Here is a 22,825-nt window from a genome sequence, read left to right as displayed (position 1 = left end):
ATAAGTATGTAAACAAATTGGCATAGTTTAAAGTGGCTAGTGATACATGTATTACAAAGATGCAGTAGATGATATAGAGTACAGTATATACGTAGACATATGAGATGAATAATGTAGGGTATGTAAACATTATATTAAGTAGCATTGTTTAAAGTGGCTAGTGATATATTTGACATCAATTCCCATTATTAAAGTGGCTAGAGTTGAGTCAGTGTGTTGGCAGCAGCCACTCAATGTTAGTGGTGGCTGTTTAACAGTCTGATGGCCTTGAGATAGAAGCTGTTTTTCAGTCTCTCGGTCCCAGCTTTGATGCACCTGTACTGACCTCGCCTTCTGGATGATAGCGGGGTGAACAGGCAGTGGCTCGGGTGATTGTTGTCCTTGATGATCTTTATGGCCTTCCTGTGACATCGGGTGGTGCAGGTGTCCTGGAGGGCAAGTAGTTTGCCCCCGGTGATGCGTTGTGCGGACCTCACTACCCTCTGGTGAGCCTTACGGTTGTGGGCGGAGCAGTGGCCGTACCAGGCGGTGATACAGCCCGACAGGATGCTCTCGATTGTGCATCTGTGGAAGTTTGTGAGTGCTTTTGGTGAAAAGCCAAATTTCTTCAGCCTCCTGAGGTTGAAGAGGCGCTGCTGTGCCTTCTTCACGATGCTGTCTGTGTGGGTTGACCAATTCAGTTTGTCTGTGATGTGTACGCCGAGGAACTTAAAACTTACTACCCTCTCCACTGCTGTTCCATCGATGTGGATAGGGGGGTGTTCCCTCTGGTGTTTCCTGAAGTCCACAATCATCTCCTTAGTTTTGTTGACGTTGAGTGTGAGGTTATTTTCCTGACACCACACTCCGAGGGCCCTCACCTCCTCCCTGTAGGCCGTCTCGTCGTTGTTGGTAATCAAGCCTACCACTGTTGTGTCGTCCGCAAACTTGATGATTGAGTTGGAGGCGTGCGTGGCCACGCAGTCGTGGGTGAACAGGGAGTACAGGAGAGGGCTCAGAACACACCCTTGTGGGGCCCCAGTGTTGAGGATCAGCGAGGTGGAGATGTTGTTACCTACCCTCACCACCTGGGGGCGGCCCGTCAGGAAGTCCAGTACCCAGTTGCACAGGGCGGGGTTGAGACCCAGGGTCTCGAGCTTGACAACGAGTTTGGAGGGTACTATGGTGTTAAATGCTGAGCTGTAGTCGATGAACAGCATTCTCACATAGGTATTTACTTTAACCTCTGATGGAGTTGAGTAGTTATTACAGAAGTGAAACAAAGAAAAAAAAATGTTACGTAGTTTTGAGCATGACACGTTAAAACAATAATAACATATTTATACAGTTAAATAATCCATAACTTTATTTTGTGATAGAAGTTCTCCTAATGAGTATCATACTTGACATCCCTGGGCAACATACATTTTTTTTATTCAGAGATGATATTCAATAAACTGCGCATAAACAGGGACTGATAAGGTGTCGTTAGTGATAGACAGACCAGTGAGAGATGGCTTTCAAAACAACTTAGGATTTATCTACCTGCAAGGTCAGCTCTACTAACAGTTCAGCTGATCATATATAAAAGCCACTGAGTCAATGAAAATGCATTATCTATGATTCAGTGGCAGTATACAATTGCAAATTCACAAGAGGTTTGGCTACTACAGTGTTTCTCATGTTTCGGCTAAAGAGAACAGTTCAAAACAGAGATATAGTTCACTGTTAAAGACTAGCTATAGATGGACATAACTGAAGAAAAAAACCCTGATTACATCCAAATTCCGACATTGATCCACTAGTTTTAAAGATACATAAAAGTTGTAGTGACAGAACTGAACAAAACAAAAACATTAAAAGTCTAAGCTTCAACCTTGATTAAAGTGTCTCCACTTTAGAACACATCTTATTAAATACATTGACAAACATTGCATTGACAGGTTCAAGCAGCACGTTCATCATCATAGTAGGGTACAGGATACAAGTTGTGAAACAGGGCTTATGATGCTTAGAGCTAGATGATAGAATTATTTTCACAGAGGGCTGAAAATAATTGAGCTCCTTCCCTTCTTGCTTTTGGTACTCAATAACATTTATCTTTTACGTTCATCAAAACTTTGTTTATGTCTGGCCAATGATGGTGCTGTATTATTTGAGAGGAATTAGAACAATCAGGCAGTAACTGTCTGCCAGGCAATGAGGCTTTCGGAATAAAATAGGGTGCTCCCCCCAACCCATCTGCCCCTCGATCTTACAGTCTCCTCCATTTCTCTGATCCCATAACATAGGAGCTGCCAGGACTGGGGTCATCATACTATAAACTTTCAGCTTTGGGCTACAGTAATCATATAAGTCCTGGAACACCTCAATGGGAGCAGAGAGAGAGGGGAGAGAGAAGGCACAACAAAACCTTACGACAGGTTGTACTCTAAATCAAAGACAGTGGTCTTAGTCCAACTCTGCTAGTGTAGTTTCAACAGAGAGTTGTGTGTCACCCTCATGCCCGGTTAGTGCAAAGGCTGAGTGAGTAATGACAGTGGCAGTGATGGATGCACACTGTCCTGTCTTCAGCATGCTGCTGTCAGGAGATGGCAGGGTTGGAGAATAGAGGGAGAGGAGATCTACAGGATGACACAAGGCGGGCGGCTCTTGGTGATCTTCTCCACTGGCTTGCCATCATGGGCTTTCTGTATAGCGTCCATGATCTGCAGGGGGACAAGACATATTGTGTCATTGGGGGTAGTCATTGGCAGTTGACACACACAGTGTGTCAGACATTAAAATGACAGGCTTGTAAGAAGTTAACAACTTACGTCGTCTTCATATGGGAAGCCGCTTGTTTCGAGCTTGGAGAAAACTACTTGCCCATTGATCTCAATCTCAAAACTGCCTGCAGAAACAAAAGCATCAAATCTAGGAAAACAATGTAGTCTGAGAATATAGTAGAAACATACACTCACCAGCCAGTTTATTAGGTACACCACCATGTTCAAGAAAATGGTCCACTCCTACAGACAGTGAGTCATGTGGCCGTGGCCAGCTATATAAAGCAGGCAGACCGGCAGAGGCATTCAGTTAACGTGCGATTGGATGTTAGAAGAATGGGCAAAATGAGTAACCTAAGTGACTTTGAGTGCGGTATGATTGTCGGTGCCAAACACATTGGATCGAGCATCTCAGAAACGGCCTCCTGGGCTTTTCAAGACAACAGTGTCTAGGGTTTCCCCAGAATGTTGCCACAAACCAAAACAATCCAGTCAGAGATCAAAGGAAAATATCAAGAATCGTGCAAGCTAACAGGAGGGCCACAAACAGACAAATAACGGCCCAGTACAACAGTGGTGTGTAGAATGGCATTTTAGAGCGCACCGATCCCTGTCAAGGATGGGCTGTTGCAGCAGACATCCACACCAGGTTCCACTCCTATCAGCTAAACACAAGAAGAAACATCTCCAGTGGGCACGCGATCGCCAACACTGGACAATTGAGAAGTGGAAAATCGTCACCTGGTCCAACGAATCCTGGTTCCTGTTGATGATGGCAGAGACAGGATTTGGCGTAAGCAGCATGAGTCCATGGACCCATCCTGCCTGGTGTCAATGGTACAGGCTGATTGCGGTGGTGTACCACGATCCAATCTGCAGCAACTGCATGATGCCATTGCATCAGTGTAGACCAACATCCCTTTGGAATGTGTCCGACTTGAAGAATCCATTGCCCCAAATAATTCAGGACGTTCTGGAGGCAAAGGGGGGTCCGTGTGGCAGTGAGGTCCCATCACTGCCACTACTCACTCACCCTTTGCACTAACCCGGCATGAGGGTGACACACACCTCTCTAATAAACTGTCCAGTGAGTATATAGTTACACAGAAGAAAGAACATGTAACGATGTCAAAATGCTTTACATTATTAGTGTACTTACCAACACTGTACGTACCTGTATTGTCTGTAGTAGGCTATGTGGACAGGACCAACTTACCTTGCCTTCCTACGAAGCCCGACACTTCCGCTTCAGTGAATTCCGCAGTGACAACCCGCGCGAGCTCCTGATAGCGGGGCTCGTACCCTCATCCACCGCTAAGGACAACGACAAAACAAAAACGTAGCTTAGTGATGAATAATTAACCCTAAAGTAGTTGGGGGAAAATGGCCAAGCATGGCCAAGCAATGTCTAAGGTAAACATTTATCAACTAACGTTAGCTAGCATAAAACATAGCCTGTTTCATAATAAAAGAGTGGGTACTCTGCGCTATGAAGATGGCTGGTTCGAGCTGTTAGCTTCTGTAGCTACAGTAGCTACCTAAAACGCATGGGAGCTGCTTTAAAAAAGTCGAATAATCCAATAAATGGAAAATAAACATACCAGTATTCGACTTTGACTTGCACACCCATGGCTGTTGAAGAAACTACCTAGCTTGCTCGTTCCTTCTTCTCGATAAGCTGATTCAGGTTTGACCTAAAGACACGATTGTGTAACACAGATGCTAAAAAGGCTAACTAGCTTGCTGAAGCGTTTGAGCAGAGAAATGCTGTTGATTGGTGTAACCAGAGGTGGGAGGAGCGAGAAAAAGCAGGAAGAAAATACTATCAGGGACCTGCACCAATACTTTTGAAATGCATCCTTCCTTTCCCTTTCTACTTTCCTTCTTTGAGATTATTGATACTCTGTTTGAATGGCAAATACTATAGACATATAGGTGAGGTTTGGGTCGTTATTGGTGACACTGTAGTGAACAATCCAACTTTGTAGTGAAATAACAATTGCAGTAGCAGTATTTGAAAACAATGGACAATTGTCTGTCCATTGCAAAGTTTGTCATTTTTTTCTAGGAATGCTGTCAAAATTAATGTTTGGTATGCAAGATTGCAGTTTTTACCTACCGGAATCAGACTGCACCAATTAATTAAGACATGCTTAACAACATGATGTATATACTGCCTCTCAGTCACGGGCAAGTCAACATAAAATAATAACTGTACAGGTGTACTGCATCAATGACAAAGGTGGGCTGGGCAGATGACAAACTCAGACAGATGAGTCATGTCATAAAGTTGGGTATTTTTCTTCCTTATCTTTTACTTTTGCAAGGCATGCTGACTCAGAGGAGTGGCTTGTCTCTTTAACTGCAATAAATGGCTGGCTCCTTACTTATGCTGCATTTATAACCAAGTGGGAAAGTAGTATTTACCACATATACAACTGGTAAAGATCCAGTTGAATGGCCCTCCAACTGGTAATTACTATTGGGAAGCTCATCTGTCATCCCTGAGCTCTAACTTCTCCCACATGCTGAACTCTGACATCACCTACTAAGGAAAATACCTTGATACCAGCATTTTCGGAAGTACATTTTGTTTTAAATTTAACTTTATTTTATCAGTGAGTCATATTGAGACCAAGGTTTATTTTACAGATTAGCCTTGAATTACAGAAAATACACCCATCAAAATGTAAATACAAAATGCAAGCAGAAAGAAAAACACAGTCATAAAAAACAAACACATTAATCAGTAATAAGGTCCTCAATCAGCTTTCTGAATTGGTCTAGAGACCAATTGTTCCACAATTAAGGTGCAAGAAAACTCAGTAGAGACCAAAGGAATTTCCAGAGTTAGCCATCCCTGAAACCGGGTGTGGTAGCTCGTATGTCTAAAGTTTAGTAATGATGTTAAGTACAGTGGGTCTTTTTGTAAAAGAGCTTTATAAATGAAAATGTAACAATATATCAACCTACGTGACATCAAAGAGGGCCAACCAACATTCTAGTAGAGAATTCAGTCATGAGTACTAAAATTGTCGCCCGTAATAAATCGCAGTGCCCTATTATAAACTGCAACTAACAGCTTTAATGAAGTGGCAGCTGCATTTATATAGATGATGTCGCCATAGTCTAGGACCGATAGGAATGTCTACTGAATAATATGCTTTCTACTAAACCCATTTTTATTCTCAGTTAATTCTCATGCATTCAATTCATATTTACAACTTTGCAACTCGTAATTACCATCTTCCCATTTGGTTATAAACACAACATTATTACTGCCTATTACTGCCCACCTTCAGACTCATAAAGACATCACAAGTCATCAAGGCAAGTGTCCACTCCCTTCAGAGTAAAAGCTACACCCCAGTCTTTCAGGAACTTGTTGTAAGCCAGAAGTAAAAGGACTGTTATTGGGGATGATGACTAAAATTAGTTGGATTGGAACAATTTTGGGGAGAAACTAAGCACAGATAAAGCTTAAGATCAAGAGAAATGGCAACCAGAGATTCATCAACATGTGGTAAGTTTTTTCATCTCAATTGTCTTACATATCAACTTGAGAAAAAGATTGTACTGTATATAAAGGACAATTTACACATGGCTTGTGAAGTTGTTTTTAATAATCAGTGTAAAAGTAAAACTCTAACCCTTACATGGCCAGTTTAATGTAAGTTAAGATGATTAACTGCCCTCTTCTATCAATGTGGTGCGTGTACTGATATTTCTAGGCAACATTACCATTACTTATAGCAACTATTCATGTTTTTATGTTATCCCCATGTACTGTATGTATACTGTGTGTAGCAGGTACATATTGTGTGTAGCAGGTACATACTGTGTGTAGCAGGTACATACTGTTGTGTGGCAGGTACATATTGTGTGTGGCAGGTACATACTGTGTGTGGCAGGTACATACTGTGTGTAGCAGGTACATACTGTGTGTAGCAGGTACATACTGTGTGTGGCAGGTACATACTGTGTGTGGCAGGTACATACTGTGTGTGGCAGGTACATACTGTGTGTAGCAGGTACATACTGTGTGTAGCAGGTACATACTGTGTGTAGCAGGTACATACTGTGTGTGGCAGGTACATACTGTGTGTGGCAGGTACATACTGTGTGTAGCAGGTACATACTGTGTGTAGCAGGTACATACTGTGTGTGATAAAGCAACATGTGACAGACATCTGATCAAGTTGTCAATACACCACATTATCAGTAGTTTCATAGTGGCGTAAAACACACACAGGTGCATGTTATCTGTGTCTGTTTGTGTATGTACTGTACGTGTGTGTGTTTATATATGTACTTGTGACTGTACATGTTTGTGTGTGTGTACTTGTGACTACGTGTGTGTGTTTGTGTGTGTACTTGTGACTACGTGTTAATGTACTTGTGACTATACGTGTGTGTTTTTTTGTGTACTTTTGACTACATGTGTGTGTTTGTGTGTGTACTTGTGACTGTACGTGTGTGTTTTTTACAATTTATTTGTTAATCATTGTGGGAATGACAGTCCCTTTAAAATGGAAGCCTAATGTCAGGCAGTATAACACAAAATGTGCACTAGCATGAACAGCAACTCTGTCTCTCACGTCTCTTGTTTGTGTCACTCTCAGACCTGAAAGTTATCCTTCTTGGCGGCAGAAACTCTGGGAAGAGCGAAGTGGGAAATGTGCTGCTGGACAGGGAGGAGTTTGTCATCAAGGAGCGGACTACGTGCTCTAGGAGGGTGGGAGAGGTGGCAGGTGGGTGGGTTACTGTGGTGGACACACCTGGCTGGTGGTGTGACTTCAAGGTGCAGGACACGCCTCAGCTGGTGAAAAGGGAGATAGTGCGCAGTGTCTCTCTGTGCACCCCAGGACCCCATATTTTCCTTATCGTCATTAAGACACACTCAGTGTTCTGTGAGAAGCGTCGCAGGGCTGTAGAGGAGCACCTGGCCCTCCTCAGTGAGAGAGTATGGAGTCACTGTATGGTCGTCTTCACCTGCAGGGACTGGCCTGGACACATGCACATGGAGCAGCAAGTCAAAAGACGAGGCACGGCCCCACTGTGGCTGGTGGAGAAATGTAGTCATAGGTATCACTGCCTCAACTTGAAGAGTGGACCAGGTGGAAATCAGGTCACAGAGCTGTTCAGGAAGATGCAGAGACTGGTGACAGAAAATAGTGACAGCTATTTTAAAATGGAGGGACTGCTTTTACAAGAGGTGGAGGAAAAGAAGAGGATAGTGGAGCAAAAGGCTCAGCAGAGATTGATGAAGATGCAGAAACAGAGATCTCTGCTCAATGGTGAGTTATCACTGAGATGGTTCTTAGTACACAATGCTTTGCCATATTGCCAACAGTAGATTTTAGAATATTTCTGTTCTATCAGGGCTCTACAGTGTGACCATTTTACTCACATATATGCCAAAACATTTTGCTGTGAGACCTGGAATTCAAAAATGAAGGATTCTAGCTGTATTATTATGTAATATGTGGACAACTACAAATATCTAGGTGTCTGGCTAGACTGTAAACTCTCCTTCCAGATTCATATTATACATCTCCAATCCAAAATTGATCTAGAATCGGCTTTCTATTTCGCAACCAAGCCTCCTTCACTCATGCTGCCAAACATACCCTCGTAAAATTGACTATCCTACCGATCCTCGACTTCGGCGATGTCATTTACCAAATAGCCTCCAACACTCTACTCAGCAAACTTGATGCAGTCTATCACAGTGCCATCCGTTTTGTCACCAAAGCCCCATATACCGCCCACCACTGCGACCTGTATGCTGTCGTTGGCTGGCCCTCGCTACATATTCCTCGCCAGACCCACTGGCTCCAGGTCATCAAAAAGTCTTTGCTAGGTAAAGCTCCGCCTTATCTCAGCTCACTGGTCACCATAACAACATAGTAGCACGTGCTCCAGCAGGTATATCTCACTGGTCACCCCCAAAGCCAACACCTCCTTTGGCCGCCTTTCCTTCCAGTTTTCTGCTGCCAATGACTGGGACGAATTGCAAAAATCGCTGAAGTTGGAGACTTATATCTCCCTCACTAACTTTAAGCATCAGCTATCTGAGCAGCTTACCGATCGCTGCAGCTATACATAGTCAATCTGTAAATAGCCAATCCAACTACCTACCTCATCCCCATATTGTTTTTATTTACTTTTTTTTTCTTTTGCACACCAGTATTTCTACTTGCACATCATGATCTGCACATCTATCACTCCCTTGTTCATTTTCTAAATTTGTATTACTTCGCTACTATAACCTATTTATTGCCTTACCTCCTCACTCCATTTGCACACACTGTATTTAGACATTTTCTATTGTGTTATTGACTGTACTTTTGTTTATTCCATATGTAACTCTGTGTTGTTGTTTGTGTCGCACTGCTTTGCTTTATCTTGGCCAGGTCGCAGTTGTAAATGAGAACTTGTTCTCAACTGGCCTACCTGGTTAAATAAAGGTGAATTTAAAAATAAAAAAATATTTCTCATTGTGCTCCTACATTTTCCAACTTAGGCGCCCATGTGCTCCTTGTAAAAAATGACAGCGTAAAGCACTATCTATTATGATGTTGCATTGTTACCTTTTCTACCAGGGGAGTCATGTCATGTCTCCGATATCAGAGTCGTGCTGCTTGGAGCTCGGGGCTCAGGGAAGAGTTCAGCAGGAAACACCATCCTGGGTCAAGGAGGAAGCTTTCAGGTCAGAAGGAGAACAGCGCAATGCATGGTGGGAGCAGGGGATGTTGCCGGGAGACAAGTCACTGTGGTGGACACTCCAGGCTGGTGGATGAATTACTTCTCTCAGGATAGTCCTGTTTTTGACAGACAGGAGATAGTGTGTAGTGTATCTCTTTGCTCCCCTGGTCCACATGCCCTCCTGCTGATGGTACGTGTGGACCGGTCCTTCACAGAGACCTACAGGAGAGCTGTGCAGGAGCACCTAGAGCTCATCACAGACACAGTCTGGGCTCACATCATCGTCCTGTTCAACTTTGGGGACTGGCTGGGAGACACAACCATCGAGCAGCACATTGAGAGTGAGGGGGAGGCCCTCCAGTGGCTTGTGGAGAAGTGTGGCAACAGGTATCATGTCCTCAACAATAGAAGCAACTCAGGATTTCAGGTTACGGAACTGATGAGAAAGATTGAGGAACTGATGTCATGCAACCGCAGTTGTTACTGTAAGATTGAGGGTGGGATTCTGCAGGAGTTGGAGGAGAAGAGGAGGGAAGAACAGAAAAGAGCAGGGGAGAGACTGACGAGGAGGCAGAAACAAAGAGAGACTGCCAGATCTCTATTAGGTGAGTTAAATCAATCTCTAATGTAATCTCTAATCTCTAATCAATCTCTAACCTAAATGTACTTTAGGTGTCTGATTCTATTCATATTGGTGTGAAATATTTAGTTCATAGAGCTTTAAATCTGACAATGTGAATGAAACACTTTGTATTCATTCATTTTATGTCCACAGCAGACGTGTTATACATGACAGTATTCTTATTTGTTCGTGACAGGGGAGCTCTACTGTCCCTCAGAGCTGAGAATAATGCTGCTGAGTGGCCGCAACACAGGCAGGAGCTCTGCTGGAAACACCATCTTGGGCAGAGAGCACTTTAAAGTAGATGGCCATGCTACTGACTGTGTGGAAGGACAAGGAAAGGTCAGGGGTAAGACTGTGACAGTTTTGGACCCACCAGGCTGGCTGTCAGTGGGTCCTGGCTCCCTGATGTCTCCCTCAGCCTCTGGGGTAACTGTGGTCCTGGTGGTTGTGAATGTGAGCTCCTCCTTCAGCCACACTGTCTGGAGAACAGCAGAAAAACACCTGGAGGCGCTCGGAGAGAAAGTATGGAATAGAACCATGGTCCTATTCACCTTTGGGGACTGGCTGGGGGACACAACCATCGAGCAGCGCATTGAGAGTGAGGGAGAGCCCCTCCAGAGGCTTGTCGAGAAGTGTGGCAACAGATACCACGTGTTGGACAGTAAGAACCAGGGGACTGGTGCACAGGTCACTGACCTGCTACAGAAGATAGAGGAGATGCTGGTGGAGGAGAGGTTGGAGGTTATACGGAGAAGAGAACAGGTTGGGAAGAGTCTCACAGTGATGCAGGAGCCAGAGATGGATGGAGCGATGGGAGAGGGCAGAGAGGTCCTTGTAGCAAACCACACAGATGCTCCCATTCATGATGGTAAGCAAGACTGATGCACATTAGATAGAACTTACAGTGCATCATTTCATGATGTATTTACTATTTATTCTGACAGAGCTCTCTTGTGTTGCAGCGTGTGAGGTGGCTAGTTCAGAGGACCTTCTAACCCCAGATGACTCAGGAGCCCCAGACTTTGGTGGACAGGAGTTGGCACTACCAGAGGCCAGCGGAGGATTGTGGACTGAAGCAAATCACTCCATCCTTGATGTGGAGGGGTTTCTGTCCAGCATGGCCAGTGTGCTTCAGGGGAATCAGGAGGGGCTGATGTGGAACATGGGGGGCAGACAGACGCTATTGGTGACCCTCCCAGACTGTCTCCACACTGGATCTACTCAGAGCCATCATCTGAGATGGAATGGACAGAATGGTAGAAAACCAGTCACCCTGTTCTCTCCAGGACACCAAGCTCTCCTCCTGGTCCAGCAACCCAAAGAACCAGAAAGAATGCTGGTGAAGAACCAGGAAGACATAGTGGATATACAGTCCCTTGGACACCCCAGGCTGAGGGACAGGACCCTCAAGGAGATTGCCAGAACAGGAGGCCTGCAGGCCTTGATTGACCAATGGGGGAACAGTAATTTGGAGGAGCTTGAATCCTTCATTGACTCCTATTTTGAAATGGTGTGGAAGAAAACCATGGGGTCTTTCATAGTAGAGGAGGAGGACTGTCTCACCAGCAACAGCCCACAGCTGAATGATGTTGGGAAGGATCTTGTAAATAATGGTGACCAGGAGGTGCTGTCATCCATTGACAAGAAGCTGTCTAAGCTGGACATCCTGGAAGGCATGCAGAGAGACTTGCTAGACCTCAGACAGAGTCTGGATCGCACCTGTGACATCATACAGGAACTCAGTGACAAAAGTGAAGCAACACAGAAGCCTGCTGTTCCCTCTGATGCAGGGGAGGCAGCAGTGGAGGAAAGTTGCTAGAGAAGAGATGTTCAACAATAACATAAATTATATAAATGAAGTTATAGATTGTTTAAAAAAAAATCTAAATATGCCCTAACATCATTGTTCAGGTAACAACTAATTAACAGTATTGATTTATTGATGGAGTTAATGCTAATGGCGAGGCAGTATATTAACTTCATGATGTCATGTGTTTCCACAAGGGGGAGCCCTCTGATAAGCAATTGTGGGGGGTTGGTCTCCTGCATAGGTTACTGTATCTATTCACTACATGAAATATTTCACTCCATTATTATGCAAGATTACCAGTCATTTTAAATCAGTCATTGTTGATCATTTCCTAGATGATTATTTTATTTATCTTATGAGGCTTGTATAAAGACATATCAGGGTCCAGATGACAGCACGTGTCATGCCATAAAAGTAACATATTATATATCATGAAACATATCATAGGGGCAAGTCTTTTTTTGTGTTTGCTCATGAGACTTGTTTGAGTCAATGTAAAAAGAATTGACAGCAACAAAGACTGAGAGCCGTGACCCTCTTAGGTGGTGGGTAAGCTGAGGATGAAAAACTGTCTGACTGTGCTGTGGTGACTGTCTGCAGGTGCTGCAGCCCCAGCCTCAGCCCACTGGCTGATGACTCATCTCTCTACAGCAGAAGCAGAACATGTACAGTAGAACTGGGCTGATTCACAACTGGAAGGGAAATACTGTAGGTCTTCACATTGGGTAGTTACTGTTCATAAATAAGGGCATGGAGTTTTTCCTCTTCAGGTCACATGGTTAGAAAACACTTCAGGTGCTATTCATAATTGCTCTCCATCTTGCAACATGCTGAGGTGTGTGAGAGGGAGAGAGAAAGAGAGTGAGAGAGAAAGGGGGAGGAATAGGGAGAGAGAGAGAGAGAGAGAGAGATGCAGAAACAGAGCATGTCCTAAATTGCCTTCAATCTCCAGTTAATGAAAAACAGGAAGTTGGTTCAGGCAGACCAGACATTGTGTTAGCTGAGAATACCATAAAGCTGGAAGGCTACATTTCTAAACCCTTTCAGAATTTGCCCAAGAGCCAGTGAGATGAGTCACACAGACACATACAGCGGCTAATAGATTTCTGGCTGGGTAAGTAAACACTTTGCAAAGCCTAGTGCAGTCAAGGTCAATCTATCTACTTTTAAAGCCAACATGTAAGAACCTCAAAGTAAAGTGTTTTTATAGGGCAATTTTTATTGAAATCCGGAAATGGGAAGATGTTTTTGCCGAGCTATTATTTTTTTGACCCTCTATTTTTTGTTGACCCTCTGAACGAGGTTACAATGTTGACAGATTGATGAAAAAATAGATGTTTTATTGTCACATACACCAGATAGGCAGTACTGTAAAACATATTGATACTCAGACATTGTAGAATTGCTGAAACTTAGGCCAAAAACCAGCCAGACAATTGTACTTTCCTCTTAATAGTGTTTTTTGTCAACCTCTAGTTTAACTCTCTACATCCAATATTCACCTTTGTTAATAGCAACACTGGGCTATTATAGAGTAAAGAAATCCCACAGCCACAAAGTGAGGCTCTTGGGGCATAAATGCACTTGTTTTATTTTTGACACATAGCCTCGTCATCCAGTCTCTTCCCTGGTCTGGTGTGTTTTTCCCTACTCAGACTAGAAGTTCCATTCTGGGAGCATGCATTATGCAGAGATCCCCAGAGTGCTTGGAGAGAGTGAGGAGGGTCCCACCTGGTGTGTTCAGAGTGCATCTCCCCACCGCCCACCTTACTGGCCAATGGGAGAGAGGGTTGTGACTGCCATCCCAGCATAGCCTGGACTGGAGAGAAAGGAGAGTAAGTACAAAATGGTAAACAGAGAGGATATGGGATGTTTTAATATGTTGTAAAACAACAGATGTAAACTCCACTCTTAGGAAAAAAAGGGTTCCAAAAGGGTTCTTCGGCTGTCCCCAAAGGAGAACCCTTTTGGGTTCCATATAGAACCCTCTGTGGAAAGGTTTTCCTATGGGGACAGCCTGAGAACCCTTTTAGGTTCCAGATAGCACCTTTTTTTCTAAGAGTGTACAAGTGAGGAGGAAGGGAAAGAGTGGTGATGAGCAGATTTGGTGTTTGCAAGACTTCCTCCCACGGTGAGCCAAAGAGGTGACTTGTTTGCAATCATGATCTCTTTATCTCTGTCAGTCTCTCTCTGCATGTCACTGCATTATTCCCTCATGAATATCAATCCCCCTTTTATCCACTCCTCCCTCTCTTTCTCGCTCTCTTGCTTTATCATCCATCCTCCTTTAGCCTCCAACAGCCTAACGCAGCAGGCATAGAAAGACGTCTGAGCGAAGTTCCCACTTCCGATGTTCAGGGGAAACTGAAGTTAGGTTGAAAATACTCCATCCCTGTAAAGCAGATGTTAGTGTGTTCTGGTGACGCAGCATAGGATAGTCCTACAGTCACTAGTCTTCTTCTCTCTACCCCCCCCCCCCCCCCCCCCCCCCCCCCAATCTTACAGCTCCAGTTGTGAGTCTCAACCCTCCCCACTCATTAAAAAAGATTTGCAGCTTGGACGGAAGCTGGAGAGAAATGGATCTCTCAGCGTGATGGCGGTGCAGTGGCCGTTTGGCCCAGGAGACAGTCCTGAGCCCACATTCATCTCCATTAGTAGGACAGCCCAGCGTGCCCCCCCCCCCACACACACACACACACATACGGGATCACATTTCACCGCCTGCTATTTTTTCAGGTGGAGAGAGAGGATGGGAAAAGGAGGTAGGGAGAGAAGCAGGCATGGAGGGAGGGAGAGAGAGGGATGATTTAGACTTCGTGAAAAATAATCAGCCATCCTTCCCTTCCCCTCTCCACGCTACAATGTCATGACCCCCCAAGGGGTCGATGTTTGTATGAGGTGGTACACTGTAGATCAGGGGAGGCATGAACTTCTATACCCCATAAAGAGTGTATCTAATTATGCATAGAGCCATATGCTCTCTGATTTCATATGAATAAAAACAAGCTGTTATTAAAAAGCTGCTGGACACAGCTGTCATAATGTTTATCTACTTTGTGTTGGCGATGAATCAAGTTGTGTGTTGGCGATGAATCAGCTGTGATTGGTTGGCACCTGGCCTGAAACAGACTGCTTGGCTTACCCAAGAATGCAAAGGTAACTGAACTAAATGACTATCGCCCAGCAGCACTCACTTCTGTCATAATGAAATGTTTTGAGAGACTAGTCAAGGATCATAACACCTCCACCTTACCTGTCTCCCATGACCCACTGCAATTTGCTTACCACCCCAATAGGTCCACAGATGATGCAATCGCCATCACACTGCACACTGCCCTATCCCATCTGGACAAGGGGAATACCTGTGTAAGAACGCTGTTCATTGACTATAGCTCAGCATTCAACACCACAGTACCCTCCAAGCTCATCATTAAGCTTGAGCGTTCTCAGCCCCCTCCAGTACTCCCTGTTCACCCATGACTGCGTGGCCATGCACGCCTCCAACTCAGTCATCAAATTTGCAGACGACACAACAGTAGTAGGCTTGATTACCAACAACGAGACAGCCTAAAGGGAGGAAGTGAGGACACTCAACGTCAACAAAACAAAGGAGATGATCGTGGACTTCAGGAAACTGCAGAGGGAGCAACCCCCTATCCACATCGACGGGACAGCAGTGGAGAAGATGGAACGTTTTAAGTTCCTTGGCGTACACATCACGGACAAACTGAAATGGTCCACCCACACAGACAGTGTGGTGAAGAAGGCGCGACAGCACCTCTTCAACCTCAGGAGGCTGAAGAAATTTGGCTTGTCACCTAAAACTTTCACAAACTTTTACAGATGCACAATTGAGAGCATCCTGTCGGGCTGTATCACCCCCTGGTATGGCAACTGCAACTGCACCGCCCTCAACCACATGGCTCTCCAGAGGGTGGTGCGGTCTGTACAACACATCACCGGAGCCAAACTTCCTGCCCTCCAGGACACCTACAGCACCCGATGTCACAGGAAGGCCAAAAAGATCATCAAGGACAACAACCACCCGAGCCACTGCCTGTTCACCCCGCTACCATCCAGAAGGCGAGGTCAGTACAGGTGTATCAAAGTGGAGACAGAGAGACTGAAAAACACCTTCTATCTCAAGGCCATAAGACTGTTAAACAGCCATAATTAACACAGAGAGGCTTCTGCCTACATACAGACTTGAAATCATTGGCCACTTTAATAAATGGATCACTAGACACTTTAATAATGACACGTTAATAATGTTTACATATCTTGCATTACTCATCTCATATGTGTCAGTTGAAGTCGGAAGTTTACATACACTTAGTGTCACGACTTCCGCCGAAGTTGGTCCCTCTCCTTGTTTGGGCGGTGTTCGGCGGTAGAAGTCACCGACCTTCTAGCCATCGCTGATCCTCTTTTCATTTTCCTTTGGTTTTGTCTTGTCTTCACACCTGGTTCCAATACCATCAATTACATGTTGTGTATTTAACACTCTGTTCCCCCTCATGTCGGTGATTGTTTATTGTAAGTGCTTGTGCACCTCTTTCCTGGTGTGCGTTGGGTTATGCACCCATTTATTTTATTATTCTGTTTTCCGTTGGGTTTCGTTAATAAACTGCGTCGTTGGAAACACAGTTATTTCTCTCCTGCGTCTAACTTCTCTGCCTCCAGTTCGCACCCCTTACACTTAGGTTGGAGTCATTAAAACTCGTTTTTCAACCACTCCACTAATTTCTTGTTAACAAACTATAGTTTTGCCAAGTTGGTTAGGACATCTACTTTGTGCATGACACAAGTAAGTTATTTTTCCAACAATTGTTTACAGACAGATTATTTCTCTAAATCACAATTCCAGTGAGTCAGACGTTTACATACACTAAGTTGACTTTAAACAGCTTGGAAAATTCCAGAAAATTATGTCATGGCTTTAGAAGCTTCTGATAGGCTTATTGACTTCATTTGAGTCAATTGGAGGTGAGGATGTATTTCAAGGCCTACCTTCAAACTCAGTGCCTCTTTGTTTGACATCTGTCAATGGCGTGCATACTAAAAGCGGGGTCAGGTGCAGGAGAGCAGAGAGTTGTGAACAGGCGCACACTTTATTTAGGCAGGAGAAACCAACAGACGGACGCCACTGCCTCGATACCTCCAGCCAAAGCAAAAGTGCAAATGCGTAAACAGTCACAGTAATATTGTATAAACACGATAACATACCCCGTGAAATAAAACGCATACCAGTAAAGCGCGTCAACATAGACACGTAACACAAAACAATCTCACACAAAGACATGAGGGGAACAGAGGAATAAATACATTTAGTGTGATTGGGGAATGAATACCAGGTGTGCAGGGAACAAGACAAAACAAATGGCTAAATGAAAAATGGAGCGGCGATGGCTAGAAAGCCGGTGACGTCGACTGCCGAACGCCGCCCGAACAAGGAGAGGGGCCGACTTCGGCGGAAGTCGTGACAACATCATGGGAAAATCAAAAGAAATCAGCTAAGACCTCAGAAAAACAATTGTAGATCTCCACACGTCTGGTTCATCCTTGGGAGCAATTTCCAAATGCCTGAAGGTACCATGTTCATCTGTACAAATAATAGTACGCAAGTATAAACACCATTGGACCACGCAGCCGTCATACTTTTCAGGAAGGAGACGCGTTCTGTCTCCTAGAGATGAACATACTTTGGTGAGAAAAGTGCAAATCAATCCCAGAACAACAGCAAAGGACCGTGTGAAGATGCTGGAGGAAACAGGTCCAAAAGTATCTATATCCACAGTTAAACAAGTCCTATATCGACATAACCTTCAAAGGACGCTCAGCAAGGAAGAAGGCACTGCTCCAAAACCGCCATAAAAAAGCCAGACTACGGTTTGCAACTGCACATGGGGGACAAAGATCATACTTTTTGAAGAAATGTCCTCTGGTCTGATGGCCATAATGACCATTGTTATGTTTGGAAGAAAAAGGGGGAGGCTTGCAAGCCGAAGAACACCAACCCAATGTGAAGCACGGGGGTGGCAGCATCATGTTGAGGGGGTGCTTTGCTGTAGGAGGGATTGGTGCACTTCACAAAATAGCTTCATGAGGGAGGAAAATTATGTGGATATATTGAAGCAACATCTCAAGACATCAGTCACGAAGTTAAAGCTTGGTCGCAAATGGGTCTTCCAAATGGACAATGACCACAAGCATACTTCCAAAGTTGTGGAAAAATAGCTTAAGGACAACAAAGTCAAGGTATTGGAGTGGCCATCACAAAGCCCTGACCTCAATCCTATAGAAAATATGTGGGCAGAACTGAAAAAAGCGTGTGTGAGCAAGGAGGCCTACAAACCTGACTCAGTTACACCAGCTCTATCAGGAGAAATGATTCACCTAACTTATTGTGGGAACCTTGTGGAAGGCTACCCAAAACGTTTGACCCAAGTTAAATATTTTAAAGGCAATGCTACCAAATACTAATTGAGTGTATGTAAACTTCTGACCCACTGGGAATATGATGAAATAAATAAAAGCTGAAATAAATAATTCTCTCTACTATTATTCTGACATTTCACATTTTTAAAATAAAGTGGTGATCCTAACTGACCTAAGACAGGGAAATGTTACTAGGATTAAAGTCAGGAATTGTGAAAAACTGAGTTTAAATGTATTTGGCTAAGGTGTATGTAAACTTCTGACTTCAACTGTATATACTGTATTTTATACAATCTATTGCATCTTGTCTATGCCGCTCTGTTGTTGCTCATCCGTATATTTATATATTCTTATTCCATTCCTTTACTTAGATTTGTGTGTTTTCAGTAGCTGTTGTGGAAGATTACTTGTTAGATATTGCTGCACTGTCAGAACTAGAAGCACAAGAATTTCGCAAACCATCGCAATAACATCTGCTAACCATGTGTATGTGCCCAATAAAAAATATATAGATATATTTTTACTATCCAGCTTTTCAAGAACTGAACCTTCCCCAGCCCATCCTGTCCCCCCTACCCCCACCTGCAAATCCCAGTTTGAGGGAAACCTCAAGTAAAAAGTTGCAGGAAACAATTAAGGCTAATAATTGGGCACCAGTGAAATTGAGTTCCAGTTCATTTTGAATCTGCGTCTGTTTCTCAGGGACTGGTACCTGCTAAATCATGAACCTCAACCACTGCTCTGCAACATGCTGTACATTAACAACTTATGACAGGGTTGATGCTACAAATCCACTGAGAAGAAGGCTATGAGAAGACCTTCTCCTAGCCGACGAGGACTGGGTTTACCTCTTTCTGACCCTGAGCTCTATTGAACCTTCATACATTTTAATAAACTCTTCTCATCATATAAACTACTTCTTATGTGTTGCTGGATGAAGATGCAGTGGGATGGAACAACTTTCCCTGTTGCCTCAAGAGCTGTGGCCACAGATAGAGTGCTCTTATAAATAACCTAATACAAATAACCAAATAACCTTACAAATAACTTAATATATATTCCTTCCTGTTATGAAACGGCATGTCTGGATATTTCTGTGATTGTTGTTGGACGGTCTTTTTCACAATTCTGATACGGATGGGGTTTGTATAGAGTGGGCACTGTGATGATGTAACAGCAAGGCTATTGCTTTGTGGCTGGAATGATAAGGGACACAAAGAGCAGTGTATAGCCTGTAGGGATGCAGTATGTAAGGTTGTCTATGATGAGGTTTATTGGGCTGCTGATTGGAGAGAGAGATGATGAAAATGCAGCAAGTTAGAGAGAGGAGGAGAAAGGAGGAGGAGAAAGGGGAAAGAGTTCAAGTGCAAATTCTAGCATCCATTTGCAAAAACATAGAGACATAAGCATGCCACACACTGCCACAAAAACATCCTGTATACACACTTGCATAGCACGTAATGTACAAACACACGCAAACACATGCACACGCACACAAACACACACACACCCATGCAAACGCACACACACACACAGAACATTTATTTTCTCCTTGTTTGCTTGTTGTGGATTTCTAGGACATTAGTTTGAAGCCATGTGTGCTGCTTGACTGAACCTGTCCCAGCCACACAAGGTTAAAGGCTTTGATCACTGCCAATGAGCCAAACAATATGGTCAGACTGACCCGTGCAAATAAGCATATGCACAACACAGACAGACACAAGCACACTTTTATCTTTCCACATCTGACCTGGGTGGTAAGTAAAATTACACACAAACAAACTAAATACATATTGAAGCACACACATCAACATAATGTAGGCTTCATAAGTAAGCATTCTTTGGATTGCCATTTCACAATTGGTGTATTATATATTTATATGGTTTATTTAATTGGATCAGGCACACACTTTCATTATCCTACTAAATGTAATAATTCATGAGTAAATATTATTCAATAGAATGGAGCTAAGGAAGTCCAGTGCCTGCAGAGTTCAATGAGAGCCTGAGCTCAGATCACATTGTGGAAGGGAAGGAAGCAGGGAGGAAGAGAGAGGAGATCAGGTTATCACTGATGGCTATTCAATACCAGGCCACCAACCAATCAGATTAGACCCTCTCTGTGCCTGGCTGTCAATACTCATCACTAAGATCGTCTGTGTTAACAGTTCTCCTTTCCTCCTTCCCTTGTTTGCTTTTTCTTTCAGTTCCTCTCCTCTCCTCTCCTCTCCTCTCCTCTCCTCTCCTCTCCTCTCCTCTCCTCCCTGGTGCTGTCCATTTAACAGATACGAAGAAGACATCCAGTGGAGGTCTTGGTCTCAGTGGCTGTTAAGGATCCCAGGACACTCATACAGAGGATGAGAGGTTTAAACGATGATCTCCTGGCTTAGTTCCCATGCACTCTCACATACACTAAGACACTTTGATCATTTTAATGTTTGATATGCTGAATACATGACTAGCTGCGTGTGTCCAGAACAAAATAGCTCCGATGCCTTAACCCCCCCTGTAAAAGGTCTGGGTGTAGCTGGTGCAGAGGAGTCAGGTGCAGAACAGCAGAGATGAGTAATAAAAGTATCAAATACATGTAGTAATACCAAGCCCACACAATGGGACCGAAATACATAAAACAAACACATACAAAAACCATGGGAAAAACAGGGTTAAATAATTAACATGTAATTGGGGAATTGAAACCAGGTGTGTAAAACAAAGACAAAACAAATGTAAAATGAAAAGTGGATAGGCGATGGCCAGAGATGAGTAATAAAAGTAACTTTACTCAAAATTACCAAATACGTATAGTAATACCAAGCCACACAATAGGACCGAAATACATAAAACAAACACGCACAAAAACCATGGGGAAAACAGAAGGTTAACTAATGAACATGTAATTGAGGAATTGAAACCAGGTGTGTAAAACAAAGACAAAACCAATGGAAAATGAAAAGTAGATTGGCGATGGCTAGAAGGCCTGTGACGTCGACCGCGGTACCGAACGTGACACCACCCCCTCCCCTCAATACATATTGTATATATTGAGAGATATAAATGAAACCATATCATAGTGCAAATAGCAAACTACTGATACTGATATACTCATAATAAAATACATTACTGACCTCGACATTACTGACCTGACCTCGACCAGCACAAAAACATCCTGTGGCGGACTGCAATAGCATCGAATAGTCCCCGCGATATGCAACTGTTCAGGGAAGTCAGGAACCAATACACGCAGTCAGTCAGGAAAGCAAAGGCCAGCTTCTTCAGGCAGAAATTTGCATCCTGTAGCTCTAACTCCAAAAAGTTCTGGGACACTGTGAAGTCCATGGAGAACAAGAGCACCTCCTCCCAGCTGCCCACTGCACTGAGGCTAGGTAACACGGTCACCACCGATAAATCCATGATTATCGAAAATTTCAACAAGCATTTCTCAACGGCTGGCCATGCCTTCCTCCTGGCTACTCCAACCTCGGCCAACAGTTCCGCCCCCCCCGCAGCTACTCGCCCAAGCCTCTCCAGGTTCTCCTTTAATCAAATCCATATAGCAGATGTTCTGAAAGAGCTGCAAAACCTGGACCCTTACAAATCAGCTGGGCTTGACAATCTGGACCCTCTATTTCTGAAACTATCCGCCGCCATTGTCGCAACCCCTATTACCAGCCTGTTCAACCTCTCTTTCATGTTGTCTGAGATCCCCAAGGATTGGAAAACTGCCGCAGTCATCCCCCTCTTCAAAGGGGGAAACACCCTAGACCCAAACTGTTACAGACCTATATCCATCCTGCCCTGCCTATCTAAGGTTTTCGAAAGCCAAGTCAACAAACAGGTCACTGACCATCTCGAATCCCACCGTACCTTCTCCGCTGTGCAATCTGGTTTCCGAGCCGGTCACGTGTGCGGTCATAACCGCCATCGATAAAAGACAGTACTGTGTAGCCGTCTTCATCGACCTTGCCAAGGCTTTCGACTCTGTCAATCACCATATTCTTATCGGCAAACTCAGTAGCCTCAGTTTTTCTGATGACTGCCTTGCCTGGTTCACCAACTACTTTGCAGACAGAGTTCAGTGTGTCAAATCGGAGGGCATGCTGTCCGGTCCTCTGGCAGTCTCTATGGGGGTGCCACAGGGTTCAATTCTCGGGCCGACTCTTTTCTCTGTATATATCAATGATGTTGCTCTTGCTGTGGGCGATTCCCTGATCCACCTCTACGCAGACGACACCATTCTGTATACTTCCGGCCCGTCCTTGGACACTGTGCTATCTAACCTCCAAACGAGCTTCAATGCCATACAATACTCCTTCCGTGGCCTCCAACTGCTCTTAAACGCTAGTAAAACCAAATGCATGCTTTTCAACCGTTCGCTGCCTGCACCAGCACGCCCGACTAGCATCACCACCCTGGATGGTTCCGACCTAGAATATGTGGACATCTATAAGTACCTAGGTGTCTGGCTAGACTGTAAACTCTCCTTCCAGACTCATATCA

At 44.1% G+C, this 22,825-nt stretch overlaps 1 protein-coding gene and 1 pseudogene across 2 annotated transcripts; one reads left to right on the top strand and one right to left on the bottom strand.

Annotated features, from left to right (window-relative positions):
* Positions 1–1,318: 1,318 nt before the first annotated feature.
* Positions 1,319–4,557, bottom strand: LOC110486702 (migration and invasion enhancer 1-like; annotated as a pseudogene). The gene is made up of 4 exons (XR_005035581.2): positions 4,349–4,557; positions 3,964–4,061; positions 2,796–2,872; positions 1,319–2,687 (listed from the first exon to the last, which is right to left on the bottom strand). The product of XR_005035581.2 is annotated as a migration and invasion enhancer 1-like (transcript).
* si:ch211-214j24.15 (uncharacterized) lies at positions 4,046–12,331 on the top strand. The gene is made up of 5 exons (XM_021558480.3): positions 4,046–6,270; positions 7,370–8,044; positions 9,353–10,060; positions 10,274–10,948; positions 11,043–12,331. The coding sequence occupies exons 1-5, from the start codon at positions 6,243–6,245 to the stop codon at positions 11,897–11,899; spliced, it is 2,943 nt and encodes a 980-aa protein (XP_021414155.3). The 5' UTR covers positions 4,046–6,242; the 3' UTR covers positions 11,900–12,331.
* The last annotated feature ends 10,494 nt before the right edge of the window (positions 12,332–22,825 follow it).

Source organism: Oncorhynchus mykiss, chromosome 13 (assembly GCF_057628025.1).
Source record: "Oncorhynchus mykiss isolate SJ-2025 chromosome 13, ASM5762802v1, whole genome shotgun sequence".
NCBI classification, from domain to species: domain Eukaryota; kingdom Metazoa; phylum Chordata; class Actinopteri; order Salmoniformes; family Salmonidae; genus Oncorhynchus; species Oncorhynchus mykiss.
The sequence above is the reverse complement of the archived record's forward strand: the minus strand, read 5'-3'. Positions and strand labels throughout refer to the sequence as shown.